Source organism: Lactuca sativa, chromosome 5, assembly GCF_002870075.4.
Source record: "Lactuca sativa cultivar Salinas chromosome 5, Lsat_Salinas_v11, whole genome shotgun sequence".
Taxonomy (NCBI): Eukaryota; Viridiplantae; Streptophyta; class Magnoliopsida; order Asterales; family Asteraceae; genus Lactuca; species Lactuca sativa.
In genome coordinates, this window is record NC_056627.2 from 239,563,836 (window position 1) to 239,584,819 (window position 20,984).

The window sequence follows — 20,984 nt, forward strand, 5'->3', positions numbered from 1 at the left end:
AGCTGAATTCTCACCCATGTCGAGATCAGGGCCATTATCCTTTTTGATAAAATGAGGGATGCTATGGTTATCCTCATCTTCATCAGCATCCACATCCTCAGCTCCATGGTCATCCTCATCCTCATCCAAATGGCCTATCTCAATTTCTTTAATTAGTCATACACCATCAAGAACTTCTTCCACTATACTATCAATAACCTCTTCTTTGTGTTCTTCCAACCATTCTTACATGTTATTATTACCAAAATGGTCTACATACATAGGAATTATAACACCACATTCATACGATATTGGTATAAAATTGGCATAATCCAACTCATTCGAAATTAAGGCCAGACCTTTCGGAAAATGAATATCTGGTTGGCAGTAATAGAGCTTCACACACTTTTCTCCGGTGAACCTTTCGATAAATTCATAACACCCGTTCTTGTCCATGCCTGCGAAATTGATGTCCGACAACCTCTGAGTAATCCCCCCGGTGTAGCGTATGGGGTATTTTGCAAGGATTCCTTGGAAATACACATCGACTTGGATGGATACGCGATCCATGTTTGAGGTTTGAGGAGACAGAATGAAAGTAAGGGTTTATTGAACGAGTTGGATTGGTGAATGGTGAACAGTAGACGGGAAAAGATCTCATTTAAGTAAAACTATTAGTAAATGACATGGCATACACAATCAACAAGGCAAGGGGTTTAAGTAACACATGTGGCAGGAATATGACCGGCTGACCCCTTCACAATTGACATAATGACGTAATTGACCAGAAAAAATAAATTGTGTTCCCTCATAAAGCCACTAAAAAAGTTTAGTGACTAAAAGGGTAAACCCTAGAAAGTTCATAGGTCGTATGTGTCATTTTCCCTAAAGAAATAACAACTAAGTTTTTTGTATTTACAAAAAAAAAAAAAAAAAATCAAAAGTTGACATGAAGTCAACTTCATCAAAATATATGATGTCAAGATTCTGACAAACATAAAATCAAGTTTAACATTGCCGATGTTTATATCGACTAAAAAAAGACTAAATTGCCCTTTATTTGAAATTTTGATGTTGATGATCTTCCTTCTGAATTTAATAACACCTTTATATCAGTGCTTCCATGAAAGAGACATGATCCATATGAGTATTCAATCTACTATATCTCATCAGATTATTACATCAACAACAATTGCATATACAAAAACGACCTATACCAAACCTGTAATGAAAACAAAAAAGAAGTTGCAAAGGATAATAACTATGGAGAAAATGGATAAGAAACTTTATAAAATATGCATAAAATAGCATTCTACTTTCATAAAATTTGATCCCAACATATTTTTTCTATTTTTGTGTGTGTGTGTGTGTTTTGTGTATAGGGTCCTGTTTTTTGCATGTCAATTATCAATTATGAAATTTAATTCATTAATGCATTATGGAATTTTTTGAAATATACCATTTTCTTTCATTTTTAAGTCCAATGTAGCAATTATTACCTTTTCCTTTATCCAGAAAAGTATGATGCTATAATTTGTTAATTGTTTGGAAAAGTACAGTACTATAAGATGGGTTTTTTTTTTTTGTAATTGGTAGATTGACGAAGTCTATAAATTGTTTGACTCTTTGTTATTATGTGATGTGTGTAAGGGTGAATTACTATAACAAAAAATAATGTTGCTCTTATTTTTTTTTACTATTACGGCATTGAATTTTGAAATATTTGTCTACTTATAGCACAAAGTGCTAGAATCTGTAATGTTTGAGGAAAATATTATCTTGGACATTACTATTTAACCATTTATCTAAAATGAAATTTATGAAATTGGACAAAATTTTTAACTCTAAAAATAAATGAATTATCACTTACTTTAGAAAAGAACAAACTGGTTTTAGACAGTCATTCGCTGAAGAAACAACTTCAACCTACAGTACAAATCATTTAACTTGTACATGCTGAAGGACTTGAACTTGAAAAAAATATTGTATTAATTTAATATTTTTAAAACCAAACCAAACTTTGTGCTTCATTGCAAGTTGCCTGGAATACCATAGAACGTGTCGATAAAAGTCCACTACAAAGAACATTTTAATCAAAAAATTTAATACATATTAATCATCTCACTTATTTGTGACCATGTTACAAAGTGACAAGCTATCTTGGTCCTTACGATTTGCAAATAGAAAGCCACCGTTTATCCAAAATAGTATAAAGCTATAACTAAATCTTTGAAACTAAATTTAATGATTATTAGATGACAAACAACTAGTTATTTAGATGAATTTGTTGATTTAGATACCTTTTTACCATCATCCACGAAGAACCATATGCAAAAAAGCAAGTAGAGTTCTTTATTTCATCAAAAATTGTTCAGCACCATCTGTCTTTATGTCACTCAATTAAAAAAAATAGTAAACTAAACTCCAAAATAACCTTTCTTAATCCTAATTCCTTGGCATGTTCTACAAAAAAAAATAAACTTCCAAAAAAAGATTCTAAAGAACTTATAAATCATTGCAGGACAGTTGGAAATTCAAGAATCAATACCCATCACTTTGAGAGGCATAGGGTCGGAGCCGGTGGGTTGGTATAGAATAGGAGGCTGCATGCAACTGAGATTTCTATAAAATTCATAAGTAAAAATTGAAGCCCTTGTTCTCTACACCATATTGATGATCTGTACAAAATTTGTCATCAAAATGATCAACAAAGGACTGAACTAACAACGAAGTTTGACACAATTGACAAAGGTGGCAATACTTTAGGGTTACAACCCCATAAATTTGGAGAAGACAACCCTTGTGACTCCCTTTTGAACTCTTTGAGTATTAAAGCAGATCGAATCAAGACCATGGAAGGGTGCACATTCACCTGTAGGATGAATTTAGAATGGAATGAAGAACATGGAAGGTACCTGCACCACATTAAATGTGAGGTGGAAGCCTCGTCAAGAAAATCCGTTTGAAATTTGATCCAAACAGATCAATTCACAATTAAAACTTGCAATTTGTGTTATAGTACTTTGTATATGAAAAACATGTAGAACAAAGAATATATATATATATATATATATATATATATATATATATATATATATATATATATATATATATATATATATATATATATATATATACACTACTAGAAAAAGGTTAATAGAGTACGGTTGAAATTATGAATATAGTACGTACATAGAGGGCGTATTAGTAGAGGGGTGTATTAGATTACATGCCTAATAGAGTACGGCTATTTAGCCGTACTATATGTATCCTATCTACTTTTTACAGCCATCACATACAATCATCTAATACGGCATATATACACATCTAATACATCCATAAACAACCGTACTTGATATGAATCCTCTCAAACACACACCCATCTAATACACCATACGATCTCCTCATACAACCATACTAGATTACTCATACAACCGTACTAGATGTCAAGATACCAAACCCAGACTCCTTCCTAGTGGCCATTCTTAATTGCATTCCAGCCCTATTCAACATCCAGTTACAAACTTCACGTTCTTTGATTCTAAATAAAGGGACAACAGTCAAAAGTAATATCAACAGACACCTGGATATATCTTCTATCTTCTGGAGCTAAAATATAATTGAAATTTCATCTTCATTTTCCTTCTTATGAATAGAGAACATATGGAGTCAAAACACTGAAGTTCCTGTTTACACAACCAACAAAATCTAATCTTAAGGACAATGATGAATGAAATAAGTGAATAGTTGGAAAATTACTAACCTATATGAGACCATGTTACCGACAGTTGGAGGATTTGACATTCTCATATATAAGGTGATACTTGAAATTTCTAGGCACATTAATGGCAGATTCCTTGACAGTCAAAAGCAAGCAAAGCCTCACCACCTAGGGGCACATATAGAAAATTAGAAAAGGGAATAATAAGAACAAAATCATATGTGTGTGTGCGCTAGAGGGCAAAAAATACATTTTCCTTCCATTATAAGGATGATGAGCGTGAGCTCTTTCAAGTATCCTAGAAAAGGACACAAAAAGACAACAAATATTGAAAGGTCAATCCAAAATAAGACTTACTTGTGATCATCATTCATAACATCTTGTGTGATAATCTCCATGATATCTTTTAGGCTCCTCTTTTTGCATTGGCACAAGGTGTTCACAAAAAGCTGAAGTAACCCATTTAAATCTCGAATGTAGCATGCCAAGTGTCCTTATCTAAGGATTAAACAACACATAATGATGATGTCATATTTCTATTTTAAAATTTGGTAAACTAAAGATATATGCGTACTAACCTCACCCAAGTGGCTGAAGGCCACATAGATTCCACCAATAACTTTAACACTCTTAGAACCAAAATGTAAAAAGAAAAAAAAAAGTTAGTAACGTATATTATATTACTATATGTTAAGAGAACTTAAATAGAAGATTTAAAAAGATATAAAGAAAAAAGATGATTTTTTGTATTGTTATAACACACACCTCTGCCATGCCAGGCCAGTGTAATGACACCTCTTTCGATTGTGCAAGTTCCACTTCTTTAATTTGTTTCTTTAACTTCTCTTGAACACCTTTTTTATGCAATAAAACAATAAGAAACATGGTTTTGAAATTTTTTATTGTTATAAAATAATATAAAATATATACAATTATCATACCTGGTAATTGTAAAAGAAGAAGAGATTGAATTATTTTCAAGTTCTGTTGCAACAAGTTTGTTTTAAACTCAGCCAAAGCATCTTCTCTCACAAGTAACTACAAATAGATGTAATTCAAATGAAACTCAAAAGAGTACATAAAATTACGTTACACATGTTTAACTGGCCTCATAAAGGCAAAAAAAGTAATTATTTTAAAGAACACTCACCATGACAATTGGATCCCAGATAGAAATAACAATGCCAATATTATAGGTTACTACAAAATGTTCAAATAAATACGTAATCAGATCTTAATCTAATAAAAATCAAAATTAAGCAAAGTATGTATATAAGTTTTTAGATATTACTGTCTGGAAAGAACTCATAGCTGCTAACATGCATTTTCACATTATCAAATCATAAATAAACTTTATATCCTTATTTGAAATGAGAAAATATGTCCTCATGTATGCCTCTTCCAAAATAGAGGTTTGGCTGTAAAAATTCACAAAATTCAGAATGAAACAAGAAGCATGTAACACGTAAATGAACTTGTCTGAATAGAAGTAATGAAATAATGTTTAGAAACATGTTCCTTATTTACTTATCGGACATAGAGAGTATATCCATAAAATTCATAGCAAATTGAACTAAGAAAGCTTTGCTGAAATTCGGTCACTTCACCAAAATCATGATCCTAGGGAAGAACAAAAACCTGATTTCATTGAAGGTAAAACAAACAACATTAAACCCTAACATTTTAAAAACTAATTTTGTGTTCATTGGACCTAATTTCTTAAAAATCCCTATTCTTACAAACTAATTTAAAACTACCCTATATACGTATAAAGAACTCACCCATCCATGATCCATTCACTACTACCAACAAAAAGCACATCCTAACTATCTTTTATTTTGACCAAATTTATAGTTTTTAATGGAAAAATGTTGTCACACACCTCTAACAGAGAAGCCTATTATTTAGAGCTTTCTATGATTTATTCAATACATTGCAAACTCATAACAATAGTAATCTAAAAACCCTAGCGTATCCTTAGACATTAGTTGCTCATACTCTTGTGTACAAAACCTTTAATGTCAAAAAAATCATTCCCACATCCATTAGAATATAATCATATATATAATATACCCATAACATAAATTAATGCCTTTTGTATTGAAGATTGAAGAATACCTTTTCAGTTATGATACCAGATATTAAATTAGTTGGTGTAACATCAAAAGCTGGATTCCAAATACAAATCTCAGAAGTTGCAACTTGTTCTCCCATACCACCACATGTGTTAAGTAACTCCTTTGGCAATCTTTCTTCTATAACAATTTCATTCCCGGAAGATAATGACAAGTCAACTGAAGTCAAGGGGGCCGCAACGTAAAATTGAACACCATGATGTTTAGCAGATAACGCTAGGCTATATGTTCCAATCTTGTTCGCAGTGTCACCTAAAATCAAATTTAATTTTTTTAGATTAAAAGTAACAAAAGATTTGCGGATAAAATAGTAATAACATACCATTAGCAGTAACACGATAAGCTCCAACAATGACATAATGGATAGATCTAGTTTTCATTAAAGCAGCAGCTGCAGAATTTGCTATAAGAGTCGCGGGTATTTTGTCATGAACTAATTCATAAGCTGTCAATCTTGATCCCTACACTTTCACAAATGAACAAAAACAGTATTGATCGAGTCAGACATTTCATCGAACACCTAGGGTGCACACACAACTAAAGAACTATTCCATATTTCCATGTAATAATGAAGATTGTTTACTTGGTTAAATGGACGGGTTTCTGTACAATAAGCTCTTTCTAGTACTTCATCAACATGTAGTGCACGGATTACTCCAAGAGCTGTTCCAAATCCAAATGTTGCAAGACTATTGAAATGAAACAATAAAGTACAAATCATAAGAACATGTAGCTCAAGATCTAGAGTTTGTCATGTAAAGAGGGAGATGACTAGCCTACCAGTATTATAATGTGTCAAAACAGAAAATTTCTTAGATTCCTTTTGTTAAATTTGAATGAAAGAAGATCCATATGACCTGATTGCTTTATTGGAGGCAACATCATCTTCCAGCATTACTTCAGCAGCTTCAATGTAAGCCTGAAAAAGCAAAGAACAGAAAGTAACTAAATCAAACATGAATACATGATATGAATTACAAGGAGAGAGAGAGGAATTACAAGGAACACTTGGTTAGCATCTGTAGCAGTTGCAACAGAGTTTGTTACAATCTTTTTAAGTTTAGTTGCAACATCTGAAAGATTCACAGCTGTTGGACGACTGTGAAACAATAGAACAAATCAAGAAAAAGTTCTGAGGAAACACTACACTTCAGCAGCATCTCGAATCTCCAAATAGATTGTATCAAGAGGAAGTTTTCTCTGCTCAAAACAACAGTTACAATTAAATGAAATGAAGTGAATATGAAGGAGAAAGGGGACCTGATCAAGTAGCTGAAGTGAGCCACGGTGATAACAGATGGCTTGCATAGATGAGTCGGCTTGAGATGCCATTGATGGAAATTGGAAGCAACTGCAATTCAGCAAAAAAGTAAACCAATCTTAACGAAATTAAAGGTTGGATACAAATAAGTTGGATTGAGTCGCGGAACACATGTAGACGAAGACGAAACTTGCTGGAGGGACGTGAGTCGTGAGTGAGGTGATCGACGGAGTCGGAGGCAGCTTAAGGCGAATGATATTCGGAGTAGAAAGGTGAAAAAAATGTTCTCAAATATCTATAAGAAGAACTACAATCATCTAGATGGTAATCGGTGGATTTATCTACAAGAATTTGAAATTATCGACTTACCTCAACTTGACCTTGTAGTGACTGAACGTAATTGATGATTTCATCGAGCATGAGTGCTTTTCCAGTGACTTAAGAACATGATTTCACATTTTGATTTCATCGACCATGAGTGCTTTTCGAGTGACCTAAGAACACGATTCTGAATTGGCGACGAAGACGAACCGGAAGCCTTTAAAGGTGGCGACCTGGAGGTGGTGGATTCTCTTTCTACGACACCAGCGGCTCTGAGTTTGATGACACAGGCGGTGTAGGATTGTCTTTCTACGACACTAGCGGCTCTCAATTTGATTAAGGAGGAAGACGAAGCAATAAGCGGTGGAATGTATTTAGGGCTTAACCAAAGAATGGGTGTTGGGAAGAAGTAGACGATAATGGAGTCGGGGTTGCGTTTGTGGAGGCTTCGCAGTTGGCAAGATATCCTATAATCGGAGAGCAGCAACGTATAGGGCGGTGGTGGTGACAGGGTTTTGGCTCTAAACTGTAAAGAATAAAGATGGTGAGGTTAATCTAGTAATTTGGAAGATAGATGGTGATGGGGAAAAACGGTCGTCTTTGATTGGAAGTCGACCGCGGTGGGAGACACTCGGAAGGGTCGAAGAATCAGCAGATGGCGGAAGGTGAATGGAAGAGCTACTGTAGACAAGTCTCCCCTGATTTAAGTGTATATATAATACGCCTTTAATTAGAAACATACATCCCTTTCTAGTACGGGTTTTATTATATCCGTATTATATTATGGTGTATTGTATTAACCTTTTTCCAGTAGTGATATATATATTTGATGGCCGGTTCCTGGTTAATAAATTCGGGTATATGATGATTAACTTTGGTTCAAATATCTAGTATCTATAATGTAAGAATAATTTGTCATTTCCAATCGTGTGTAACTACTCTCTGGACACAAAAATTTAAGAAAAAGAAAGATCAGCCCAATATTCCATTTATCGACTTTCAAGTTTTCAACCATGGTGAGAAAGGGATATATGGGCTTTATTTTTGTACAACGCTTCCGGGAAATTAGCCTTACGTCTTCCTATTAGGAGAGGTAGAACATCAGGGATAATATAAATGTCTAAACTAAGTGTAAGATTCATGTATTATATGAGTTAATTAAAAAAATAAAATATAAATATCTAAATATTTAAGAACTTTAGATTTATAAGAAAATAAGAAAAATAATGAATTATTAAAATTGATTTTTTTTATCTTTTGAATTTATATAAATAAACAAAATAAACTAATGAGCTTTAATTTGAGAATTTTGAAATAAGAAGGTAAGTCCATTAATTGATATTCATTTATTACTATATTTATTATAATTATTACATTATAGTATTATGTGGAATTTATTAAAATAGAAAAACCCATAAAATGACATGTATAAAACAAATTAATTCAAAATAACAACAAAATAACATTTGACAAATTGAATGAAAGTATGATATGTGATAAAAAATCTCCATTTATTAGAATTTATTAGAATAAAAGTTTTAACATACTGATAAACAAATAAAAAGAAAATCCTAAAGATAATAGGTAATCAATTAGAATTTAGACTTTTAAAAATGAATAGTTCATATTTCCAATGTCATATAAGTTTCAATGGTAGAAACCCCTATAACAATGTAACGGTGTTTTGGAAAATTTGGTTTACTACACGAAGTTTTATTATAAAAAATATTAATGCATTTTTGTGTGTGTTTTTTTTAAACGACAAATATAACCTACTTCTAAACTACACATTAAATTCACCAATATATATAACGAAACTTGAACCTTTAACCTCAATAAAAGAGGAAAACACCGAATATCGTTGGACTATAAGCCTTTTGGTTTTGTGTTTTCGTACATAAATATTTAATTTATTATTATATCATTATACATTTTAATTTAATGTATTATTATATCATTATACCTTTCAATTTACTGAAATATTAAAAATTATATATTTTAAAATAGATAGTTGTTTGAACAGTAGATAAGGTATAAAAAATAATGAGTACCGTGAGTGCAAAACATTGTCATTTATTTATGAGATTATATGGTTAGACTTTAATGTGACACTTGTCGGTAGTCACATTTTTTGCATTTTGTTTTGATTGTTTTTTTTTTCATTTTGTTTTTCAATCATATTTTTTTTTTCTTTTTGAAAAAAATTAAAGTTCTTAAATTTTAATTATCTACAAAATTAATATAGTAATGAAAATTTGATTTTTTTTATTATTATTTATAAAACCCAAAAAATAAAAATTTACTCCAAAAATCAAAAAATTAAAGGGCACTCTTTATAATGAAGATTTTATAAAAATATATTTTTTTAATATTAGTTTTTATAAATATAACATAATTTTTTATGTTTCCAAATTCTAAAAAGAAAATGAAAGAGTTATTGATCTTACTATTTTAGTGAGTTTATATAAGAAAATTTTCAAAAATATTGTTGTTAGGGTGTTGGGTTTATATTCAAAAATAGTTTCAAAAACATAATAATTTTAAAATGAATAATTATAAAGCTATTTATACCCAGCGATGATCATCTTGCAATCAAATAAAATATTAAAACAATCACAAAAGGGAAAAGAATTACGACCTTTGAAGACTTTGATTCCTCTCGGGAGGTTGAAAGTTGATGAAGATGACAAAGAACTCAAAGTAGAGCTTCTTTAGAAGTATCCACCACGCATGTGTTTGCCATCAAATATGTTTTCTTAAGCCATTAAGAACCAATATCAAATTACTCTTAAGGAGAAGCAACTTATAAAGCCTTGAACTCTAAACTACACAATGCAAGAGAGAAGAAGTGAGAAAAACCTAATAACCTTTGCTTTGAGAGAAAAAGAAGAAGATTGATTAGTCAAACAACTAACAGTACTTCTCTTTATATACATACACATATGTAGCATATACCATACTAATATTTAATGAAAACATGACATCTTGTGACAAGCATGAGATGAAAGAGGTAAAGACAAAACTCAAGCTCCCGCTCTCCTTTGAAATCCACATAAATTAAGAATGAGATGGGATTGTTGTGTGTGACTTACTCCATCTTAATTACTAGAATGTGCATCCATTTTATATATAATTAACTTTATATAATAGGACTTAAATAGATCCAAAAGGATATACACAACATATAATTTCATACCTTATGATTTACTAGTTGTTTTCTCTATAGAAAATATTATTTTCATAAAATAATAATTTCCCAATTAAATACAAGAGTCGATAATACTCATTAGGAATCAAATTCTAATAAATAATTAATAAGTGTCTACTTGCTATAAGGTGTGACCCTATTGGATCATATGTTATTAGCATATGTCATTCGATAATGATTCTTGAATATATATATATATATATATATATATATATATATATATATATATATATATATATATATATATCTTTCAATCCCCTACTTGCACAAGACTCATTATAGATTGATATAGACAGTGGTGAGCATCTAGCAACATTTCAAACCCCCAAATAATGCATGACGAAAATATCATTCATCAACATCTAATTCCCATAAGCCCAAAGCTACAATTGATATATAAGGTGAGTTTATTAGTCATCCTGTTGAACATGAGGCATAGATGACAATCAAACTCATCTGGTGTTTAACTTTTAGTAATGTACATTAGATGTCTAACCCTCAACACATAGGAGGAACAAATCTCATCTTGACTACCTGGTCAAAGAACAATGGTTTGCTATATTAAAGCATATCAATCGACACATTTATGTCACAAATATGTATCTCATGTATTAAGGATAAAAAGATAGTACATTCGTCAAGTATCACTCATGATAGCGATCCATGAGGTGATCTTGAAGCCGGTCATGTCCAATAATTGTTCTCTGACAAGTACCTATGAATCTTGGTTGCAACCTTTTGCCCACTTTCGTCGTATGATAGCCAACCACTCTAATTCATATTAGTCTTACTTCATAATAGTTCCCACAATAATGACTGACTTTGTACTTTTAGAATAATTAGATTATTCATGGATTAAACATGTTAATATAGATCACAACAAGTATTAATGGATATGTTATATGCATTATCTTGTGTTTTGAAGCTATTAGAATGTGTTATATTAGTTTAATAATGGAATGGAATTGATAAATGCAAGTTTAGAATGGAATGACATTGAAAAAGGAACAGGATAGCCTCACTGTGGTGCGGTAAGGAGCTTGTCGCGGTGTGGTGAGTGATGCGGAGAATTGATTTTTCCTCCGCCATAAGTCATAGGATATGTGATTTAGCTACACGGCATGGTGTATGGGTGCCTTAACACGGTGTGAAAAGTACATTGTTATAAAAAAATTTCGCTACGACATGACAAAAGGGAGATCGCACATTCATTTAACCTACCATGACATGGTGAGGTATTATGTTAGGGCTCATTTGTTCATTATCAACCCCCATTTCTTTTAGAGCTCTCTTTCGGAGACTTGGTGATTAAGAAGTGTTCAAGTGGCGATTTATCTTGTTTGGGCTAGGTAAGATCATCTCAAACTCTTTTAGTTGATGGTTTCTTCATTTTCAATCTTACGATGGATTTAATGGTAGATTTCAGGTTTAAGTTTTGGTGCAGGATTTCTCCAAGTAAACTTGTTATTAATGCTTGACTAAGTGCTTAGAAGCTTAATCTATGGTTTGTATGAAGTTAGTATGGTTGAAATCCATGATTTTATTCTAGGGTTTTTGAACCCCTAGAAATGGAAATGATGAAGAAGAGAATTGTTTAGTATAATCTAGTTAAGTTAAGTGTTTATTAGTTTTATTAGTGTAGTTTGACAAGTATTTGAGCAAAGGATGGTCAAGCTAGGGTTTTTGTCCAAAATACGAGTTTTTGGCTAAAATCACAAGTGATATCTTAGTGGATTAACACATGTATGAGAGTCTTAATGTGTATAAATATTCTAGGTGGTAGAAAGGAAGGATTTGGAGCCTCTTAAGATACGCTTTGGAAGGATTTAGATCTTTTATCCTCGTTAATCTTTTATCTAAAAACGTTATTTTATCATTTAACGATAATAAGATTTTCGACAAGTATTATATATCCATAATATGTGTCCACATAATGTGTATACAATAAATAAGTACTTATATGGCTCGTAACGCATACAAAGAACAATTATTCTATTTGAGAATTTTAATTGTTCGATAATATACATAATAATAACCATTATCCCTTAAACGTCTAGCCGGAAATCGAGAGCATTACAATTACCTCCCAGTTAGGATGATTACGTCCCATAACCATACGACAACAAAACAGCTCTAAATAATGATTCCTTAAGTTTCCTTTCGATCCCCAAGTAAGGATTTTCCTAGTACCGTGTCATCACATTAGTAATTTAACTGACCCCATTACTTTATACTCGAAACAAGGTTTTAGGTTCTTTTATGGCAGCTTATCATCCTGCCAACCTAACTCTACAATTGAAACATCAACTCTATTGATTAGAGTTTCATTATTAAGAAGCTACCCCTTATACATTGCATTCCCTACAAATCCATTTCTTTTGTCCAATAAGGATTTTAAACGACAAAGTTCACGAAATTTATCATGTCGTGCCCTTTTCGGATTTCAACTTTGTCGGTCTACCACTATTTTTAGATTATCACTGACATAAGTATTTTAAAGAAATCATAGAATTACCTCAAATCATAAATCTTTACTTATTCATGATAATGACTCTATGAAAACATTTATTATAGACCAATTCTCTATGTGGTACCAAGAAAGTTATACTTTTATCACTTGGTCAACTCTATCCCATAACGTATCGTGGTTCTACATAATCTTGGGACACCTGATGATAAGATCTCAGACAAGATCATCCGTTTTTACCTATATGTATAGGTAAATGTTGTAAGTTCCTTCATGATATTTGATGTTGCGTCCTCATTTGATAACCAAAACACTTATTCGAACATCTACATAACAAAATCGAAGCTATTAACTCCTCCTAGCTTTTTGCGTTGAAACTCTCCTGGATCTTGATGTTGAATCTGAATTCGAGTTTCCTTTCACACTCTTGTCTTAAGGGTTGGTTCTCACCCACTTAGGTTTGAAATCTCACTTGTTGCTACCCATAACCGATCAAAGCTCAAGATGGCTCTGCTTATGTGATTTATAGATCCTTTTCTTATTGGAAGAAACTCTTGACGGTCATATCAATGACTCTAATATCCCTAACATAGTGTCACTGCTTGTGCCCACAACAAGTGATATTGTCGTATAGCACGACAATAGTCTAATCAAGATCACGACAAGCATTATGTCGTCCACCAACATACACACATATAAAATTATATTAGACGGTATTACTAACATAAGAAAAATATTAGCAACAACGATGGTTTTTGAACTCAATATTATCCCTCCCTCTTCTATTGGATGATTAACCTTGTCGCACACTAATTGATCCTCTTGTAATGATCCTTCCAACCATATCTGAAGCATTTAGGTGCATGACACACAAAAGACTCTTGCTTGTGTCTTTATATACTGGCTACAATTACATCAGCTCCCCTAGCCTCCTGAGCTAGAATCAAATAGGGTTGAACCTATATGCCAATATTGGTGCTTGAACCTGCACTTGTTGTTTCCTCCACCGATGGACCTTCAGTCCCAACTCTTGAGTCATAATATTGAATTTCATCGAAGTCTCCTACTCCTTAAATTGGGTTGTAAACTCAACCCACGATAAGGTATTTACTTCATCTACAACATTAGATCAAATGGTCACATACTAATGACCTTCTATTGCATGACACAATAAATAGATAATGAACTAGACTCTTGCCTCAACGAGACAAACACTAACAAAAAAGAAACCTTTTGTCTAATGCCAACGATCTAATTTAACCACATTATAACAGGTAGCATTTATTGCTACGGGCTGCTTAACCCTAACGAAGGCTGTAATTTTTTTGTTGATCATTTCGATCACCGCCTTCTTAAATCTCACGACTAAAGTCGGTTACTGCATCGAACAAGGTTCATAGAATAAATCAACTTTTTTACACAAATCTATATTACTCATACTCGTTCCATCATGGACAATTAGGTCTAAACCAAAACCAATTTCCTAGACATTACCATATCGTAGGTAATGACGGAAATAGGCAAAACAACTCAACTAACAATGCCTTAGTAACCTTGTGACTCTTCCTGATTCAAGTGTGAATCTCGTGCTTCTGGTAGTACAAGCCTATACTACCTTTCAAATCTATTCATTCTCGTCCCAAAGGTTATTTGTCGGTTCTCAAGTCATTGCAAATGATAAATACAAAGCAATTTAACATGTACGTATGTTTCTAAACAAGCACATACAACACATTTTCCTAGAATCCACTAGGATTTTTGCGTCTTTGTCAGGCATTTTAACAACAACTATTTTCTTTACCAAGCACATTCAAAATTTCCCAGACTCCTCTTCCAGGATTCTTCTCGCGTATATGCTTGATCTAACATATTCTAACACTTTTCCTAGGTTAGTAGTAATTTCTACTTCCAAACTCTTTGTGTACATTCCAATATAGTGCCCAGTCTGTAGGACATACTACATCTGAGTTTGCTCTGGTGGTATAGAGACAAACGTTCTGCAACTACTCATACCACCTTTTGATATTTGCAAGCCACCATGCATATCATCCTATCTCTTCGCTTTATTATCATTTACTTTATAGGATTCAATCCTAGAAAGTCTATATCTCCGCTGTATTTCTTTTCATATTTACGTCATAAGAGTCAATCCTAGGAAGTCAGCATTTCAACTACATCTCAGCATGTTCCACTAGCTTCAACTTGGTCCTTTTGTCAACTCTAACACCAGTATCTCTCTTCGTATAATATTATATATGTATCATCACTTCAGCTAAGTATTCTAACTTACTAAAGAAGTAAGTTACTTCACACTTTACAACCCAATGACTATTTTCACCATCATAGTCTTGTATGTTGATTCGGCTTAACATATTAAGGAATTCACATAAGGATGTGATAGAATTCAACCATCACTTAGTATTTCAAATTACTAAGTCAGAGCATCCTGTATATGGTACAATTCAAATCTTAACACACCACTCTAACTGCATACTATCTCATATCAACAGAAAAAAATCGGCCTATTAAGTCTGGAAAACTTTGTCAGCTTCATTCTTTTATCTTCCTCAAATCCATTTGAATTCTACATAGCCTCTTACGTAACTTTAACTTTGATATCATCGAAGTATCTATCACCATATTGAGTTCCTCCAAGTCCACTAGTCATATCTATAACTCATGGACTCATCTTGGTTCTTGGTCGTATATGATAACACCTAAAGTAAATGTACCTCAACAACACATTATCACTTAAAATGTACTATCTTACTTTGGAGGTACGATTATCTCACCTATATGTACTATCCCAATCCAAAAGTACTAGTACACCATTTAAGAAGTTACCAGTGTCAACTATTGGAATTTTTCTTATCATTCCAGTAACTTACACGCCAATTCTAATATAATAATTATACGTTTAGAATCATGTACACATAAATTTCCTTTTCTAAATCAAGGTCGGTAATAGACCTCAAATCCTTTTTAAGTAATAGCAATCTAGGTAGGAAACCTAAGGCATGCTATAATACATATCATTTAGCACATATTAGCATATAAGGCATCTCTCCTTATTATTATGCTAGTACACATAATAGCTAGTAAGGTATACAACCTAGGGTTTTCTATAAGATAACTTTATTAGCACATAATATCAATTAAGGCATATACCCTAAAGTATTCTAGTACATGTGTCTATATAATAGCAATTTAGGTATACAACCTAAAATGTACTAGACACACCTCTCATCATCATTACTTAATCTCTAAGTGTAAGTCTAGAAATAATCACTATTCCTAGTTCGTTTAAACTAATGCTCTGATACCAACTATAACATCCCCTATTTTCCAGAACTGAAAAAAAAAACTTTTCTTTACGCTTTCAAAATCATATTATTTTTGTTCGCTAAAAATCCTAGTATAATAAAGCATTTTGTGGAAACTATCTCGTTTTTATTAATATATCTTGAGTACACATGTTTCAAAATAACAAAACCCTAAGGATGTTATAATCAATACATAACATAGTTACAATGTAAAGACCTAATGGTCCTGAACTCTATTGTAGGTTGTCTTTTTAATCACTCGACATCATATTCAAGATCCAACAACCTTAATACCACTACCTATGATGCATTTAAATTAAGTGGGTAAAGTTTGGTAAAACATGATGCGAAACATAATGTTTTTAATCCCACAATGTTATTATGATAATAAACCATAATTAATACACGTATAAAACCAACTATTACCAAACAACATAAATATCTATAAGACACTATACCCTTTGTTACCCATCCCCTCAATTCTCACACATCGATCCTATTGTTGAACTAAGGTGTCTAAGCTAATAAATAAATTGGTATATTCTTGAATTAGAAGCAAAGTCCTTTTTGGGTTGCCCTCATAACTCATAACCGAATAGAATGACTGCTCTAGCCTCCCATATCCTCAAGTCTTTTAGTTATTAGGGTTTTGGGTACAACCCATTAGAGGCATTCAAGCTTTTGGTGCTTGCTTTCTAAGGAACTATAAGAGGATTTTTTTTTATTATTTTCTATACTAATCAAAAGGTATGTAACTCTAATCTTTATGATAATTTCGATTTTCATAGCCTCTCTCAAGGTTTCTTGATGTTCATCGTTTATTTCTATCAATAGAGAAAACATAGATCCTTTCTAGGTTGCATGTGAACTTAAGGGTTTAAGTTTTTTTTTTTCGCCACATGAATTTTTTTGCCTAGCAAATCCATCAGTGGTATCAAAGCCTTAGTTTTCTATTTGATTGTGCATAATAGTGAATTGATCAAAATTAGGGTTCATGGAAATTAAACCCTAAAGGATTAATTTTTTTGCAAATGGATAAGGTTCTTGAAACCCTAGCCCCCATCCTTATTTTTGAAAATTGGTAGGATCCCTTAGGGTTTCTAGTTTCCTTATTTATAATTTTAAATGCCTTAAAATTTGGATAATTAAAACCTAGTAACCCTTATCCCTTGTTTTAAAAAATTAGAAGGGTTATTGGGATGAGGGTTAAAATTGAATTATTTTATTAATTGTTAATTGAAGATAACTATTTAACCCATAATGATTTAAATTTGAATTATTTTATTAATTGTTTAATTGAAGATAATTATTTAAATTCCTAATGAATTAATTAATTTAGTTGGTTAATTAAAATATAATTGGTAAATCATTTATAGATTAAAATTAACTAATCATTAAAGGTTTAATTCGAAAATTACTTTTAAACCCTAGTATTTTGAAAAAGTTTTAAAATACACCTTATACTATATATGATTAAATGTTTAACATATTACATGTATAATAAACGTCATTCAATCAATAGTAGGCCTCATTCACAAAGCCATTCTATAAGGGGTATAATGAAACGACCTATAAAATGACCATTGAATGGGCGTCTATTCTCACCCATCGCTCTCTTGGTGGTGGAGGGTCATTAGTTGCATGGGTTGATAGGACATAACCTCTTAAAAGTATGATGATATTAAAGTATTAGAACCTTTTATATAAATCCCAACTCTAGTTACTTTAGGAAAAATGTGAAATGTATGCTAATCCATGCAAACGCACATCACTCTTTATATGTTGTTACTGGAGCGTGCGTGGTTAATCGACACACTAATTTGGGACTATAAAGTTGAGTGATGGACAAATTGAAAATTATCATTGTTGATGGAGTGTGTGTGGTTTACTGGCACATCAGTTTGAGATGATAAATGACCTCAAGGTTAAAGAGCATAATATGAGATTAAACATTTCATTGATAATATTCAATGAATCTCAATTTATCTAGGAGTTTCATATTAGATTGAAATTGGTAAATTTGTATTACCTACCTTAATAAATTCAAAATTAGATTACGGCATCCCTCTTATTTGTTGTGATTTGTATTTTTCTTCCTAGCCTTGAATAATTATTTTTGGGTTAAAATATTAAGGATTTATATCACTAACTAAAATTATGTCTCTTTATATAGATGTATGTAAACGGTGATGTCGCTACTACTCAATCAACCACTCCCCAATCGAACTTCACTCTTCTCTCGATCTTATCAAAGGAGAAGCTTACAAGTCCTAACTACAAGGACTAGATGTGTAACCTCAAGATGACTCTTAGGTATGAGAACAAGGAATACGTTCTCAAAAAGCCTCTCATTGCGATCGGTCATTCTACTGGTACTCCCGAGGAAATTGCTTCGTACAACAAACACTTTGATGATGTCACTAAGGTTGCTTGCATCATAGTGGCCACTATGGCACCTGAGTTGGCCAAGTTCTATGAGGACTATTGGCCTTATGACATGTGTATAGATCTTGCTAAAAAATTTCACAAGAAAGCAAGACATGAACGCTACAAAGTAGTCAAGTCTCTGATGGCATGCAAGCTCAAAGAGAATACAGAGGTATGTGGAACAACTTGAGAGGCTCAATGTGTAGTTTGACAAGGATTTAACCATTGACATGACCCTTAACTCCTTGCCTCCTAGTTATGAACCGTTTCTTATAACTTATCATCTAAACAACATGGAGACGACATTGACCTAGCTCCATAACTTGTTGCAAACTGTTGAGTCGGGGATGAAGAAAAATCATGCTCGTACTATGACAAGTGCTCCTGACTTGGGCATTGGATCTGGAAAAAGGGAAATAGAGGAAGGCTCCTTCTCGGTCCATTTGGAAAGGTAAGGCCCATGCCCGAGGTTCTAGTAGTGGTTCCAAGACAAATCCCAACTTTGATGTCTCTGCGATCAATGATCCCAAAGAGACCACTTGCTTTCATTGTGGCAAAAAGGGTCATTAGAGGATAAGTTGCCCCAAATACTTGCAATACTAGAAGGATGGAAAGATCGAGGCATCTTTTTCATGGATTTACATTATTCAGGTTAATAACATACAACTTTCACATTCATGGGTCCTTGAAACAGGGTGTGGTTTCCATATTTGTTCTGATTTTCAGGGGCTAAAAGAAAGTGAGGAAGTGGAGCATGGAAGATTGAACCTGGTCATAGGGAATAGCCGATCTTCACCTGTTACCAAGATTGAGATTTATGAACTTGTGCTCGGAAATGGTGTTAGGGTTAATTTGTTAAATTATTATTCGTCGGATATGACAGGAAAAATTATTTCATTTCATGCATTATTCAGACAAGGTTTTAGATACTTATTTGATAATGATATTGGATCTATTTCTACTTTTTAATAATGGTGTTTTTATGTTTAAAGATTTACCTTGTAATGGTGGGTATGAAATTGTGACTTGTGTTGATAACCTAGGCAATAGTGTATTTCATATTGATTGGTCCAATGGTGTGGATAATGCATGTTTGTGGCATTATTGTCTTGGGCACATAAGTAAGAAACACATCGCCCAACTGTAAAAGGATGGAGTATTTGAATCATTTAATCTGAGGACAGATGATGAATGTGAATCTCGTCTATTAGGCAAGATGACAAAATCACCTTTCATTGGAACATGTGAAAGAGGTGAAGGACTGTTGGACCTCATCCATACGAATGTGTATGGCCCATTTAGAGCCACCACAAGAGATGCTAATTGATATTACATGAATTTTATGGATGCTTATTGTGGATATGGTTATATCTACTTAATCAAACATAAATCGGAAACCTTTGAAAAGTTCAACGAATTTAAGCATGAAGTCGAGAATCAACTGGGCATGAAGATAAAGATGCTCCAATCTGACAGAGGTGGTGAGTATTTTAGTGTCGAGTTCCATGACTATCTTAAAGAATGTGAAATTGTTTCATAATTGACTCCTACAATAACACCACAACTTAATGGTATGGCTAAGAGGTGTAATCGAACCTTACTAGATATGGTTTGTTCCATGATGAATCGATCTTCCCTTCCTATTCATTTATGGGGGTATGCCTTAGATGATGGGTTTTGGTCATAAGACATCCTATGTGCTCATATAAACCCTAATGCTTGGATCTAGGTTTCTCTATTGTACATGTTTTGAATCCAAGACTATAAACCCTAATTCTAGCATATGGAAATCGATATTAACATATAATTAGGTTTATGATATTACCTTGATTGTTATGTAGTAATAACAATCCCAATTCCTCCTTGAATTAACTTTGGAAGGCTTAGAGTCACAAGTGTCACTCCTCTAATGTCTCACAAACACCATAAGCAAGAGGATGAAGAGGAGAGAGGATGGAGGCTGACAAAATCATGTTCTAACCCTAGAAAAGAAGTTCCCCACGTTTTTGAGCCTTAAGGGTTCTATATATAGTGAGGCTATTAGGGTTATCTAACAAGGAAACCCTAATTTGGTTGCTTAAGCCCTAAGCAACCCATAGACTCCTTTAATCAAGCCCTTGGACAATTTCCTTATGGGCTTCC

At 32.7% G+C, this 20,984-nt stretch overlaps 2 protein-coding genes across 2 annotated transcripts; both read right to left on the minus strand.

Annotated features, from left to right (window-relative positions):
* Positions 1–3,122: 3,122 nt before the first annotated feature.
* LOC122194482 (callose synthase 4-like) lies at positions 3,123–5,025 on the minus strand. Its single transcript, XM_042902077.2, has 8 exons — positions 4,992–5,025; positions 4,851–4,900; positions 4,642–4,738; positions 4,466–4,554; positions 4,279–4,329; positions 4,058–4,198; positions 3,743–3,868; positions 3,123–3,665 (listed from the first exon to the last, which is right to left on the minus strand). The coding sequence occupies exons 1-6, from the start codon at positions 5,023–5,025 to the stop codon at positions 4,067–4,069; spliced, it is 453 nt and encodes a 150-aa protein (XP_042758011.1). The 3' UTR covers positions 3,123–3,665; positions 3,743–3,868; positions 4,058–4,066.
* A 101-nt stretch (positions 5,026–5,126) lies between these two features.
* LOC111897967 (methylthioribose-1-phosphate isomerase) lies at positions 5,127–8,574 on the minus strand. Its single transcript, XM_042902773.2, is given in 8 exon segments — positions 5,127–5,743; positions 5,806–6,087; positions 6,158–6,296; positions 6,419–6,524; positions 6,612–6,754; positions 6,835–7,035; positions 7,096–7,186; positions 7,466–8,574. Coding segments are annotated over 8 exon segments (1,065 nt in total). The 5' UTR covers positions 7,510–8,574; the 3' UTR covers positions 5,127–5,684.
* Positions 8,575–20,984: the final 12,410 nt, after the last annotated feature.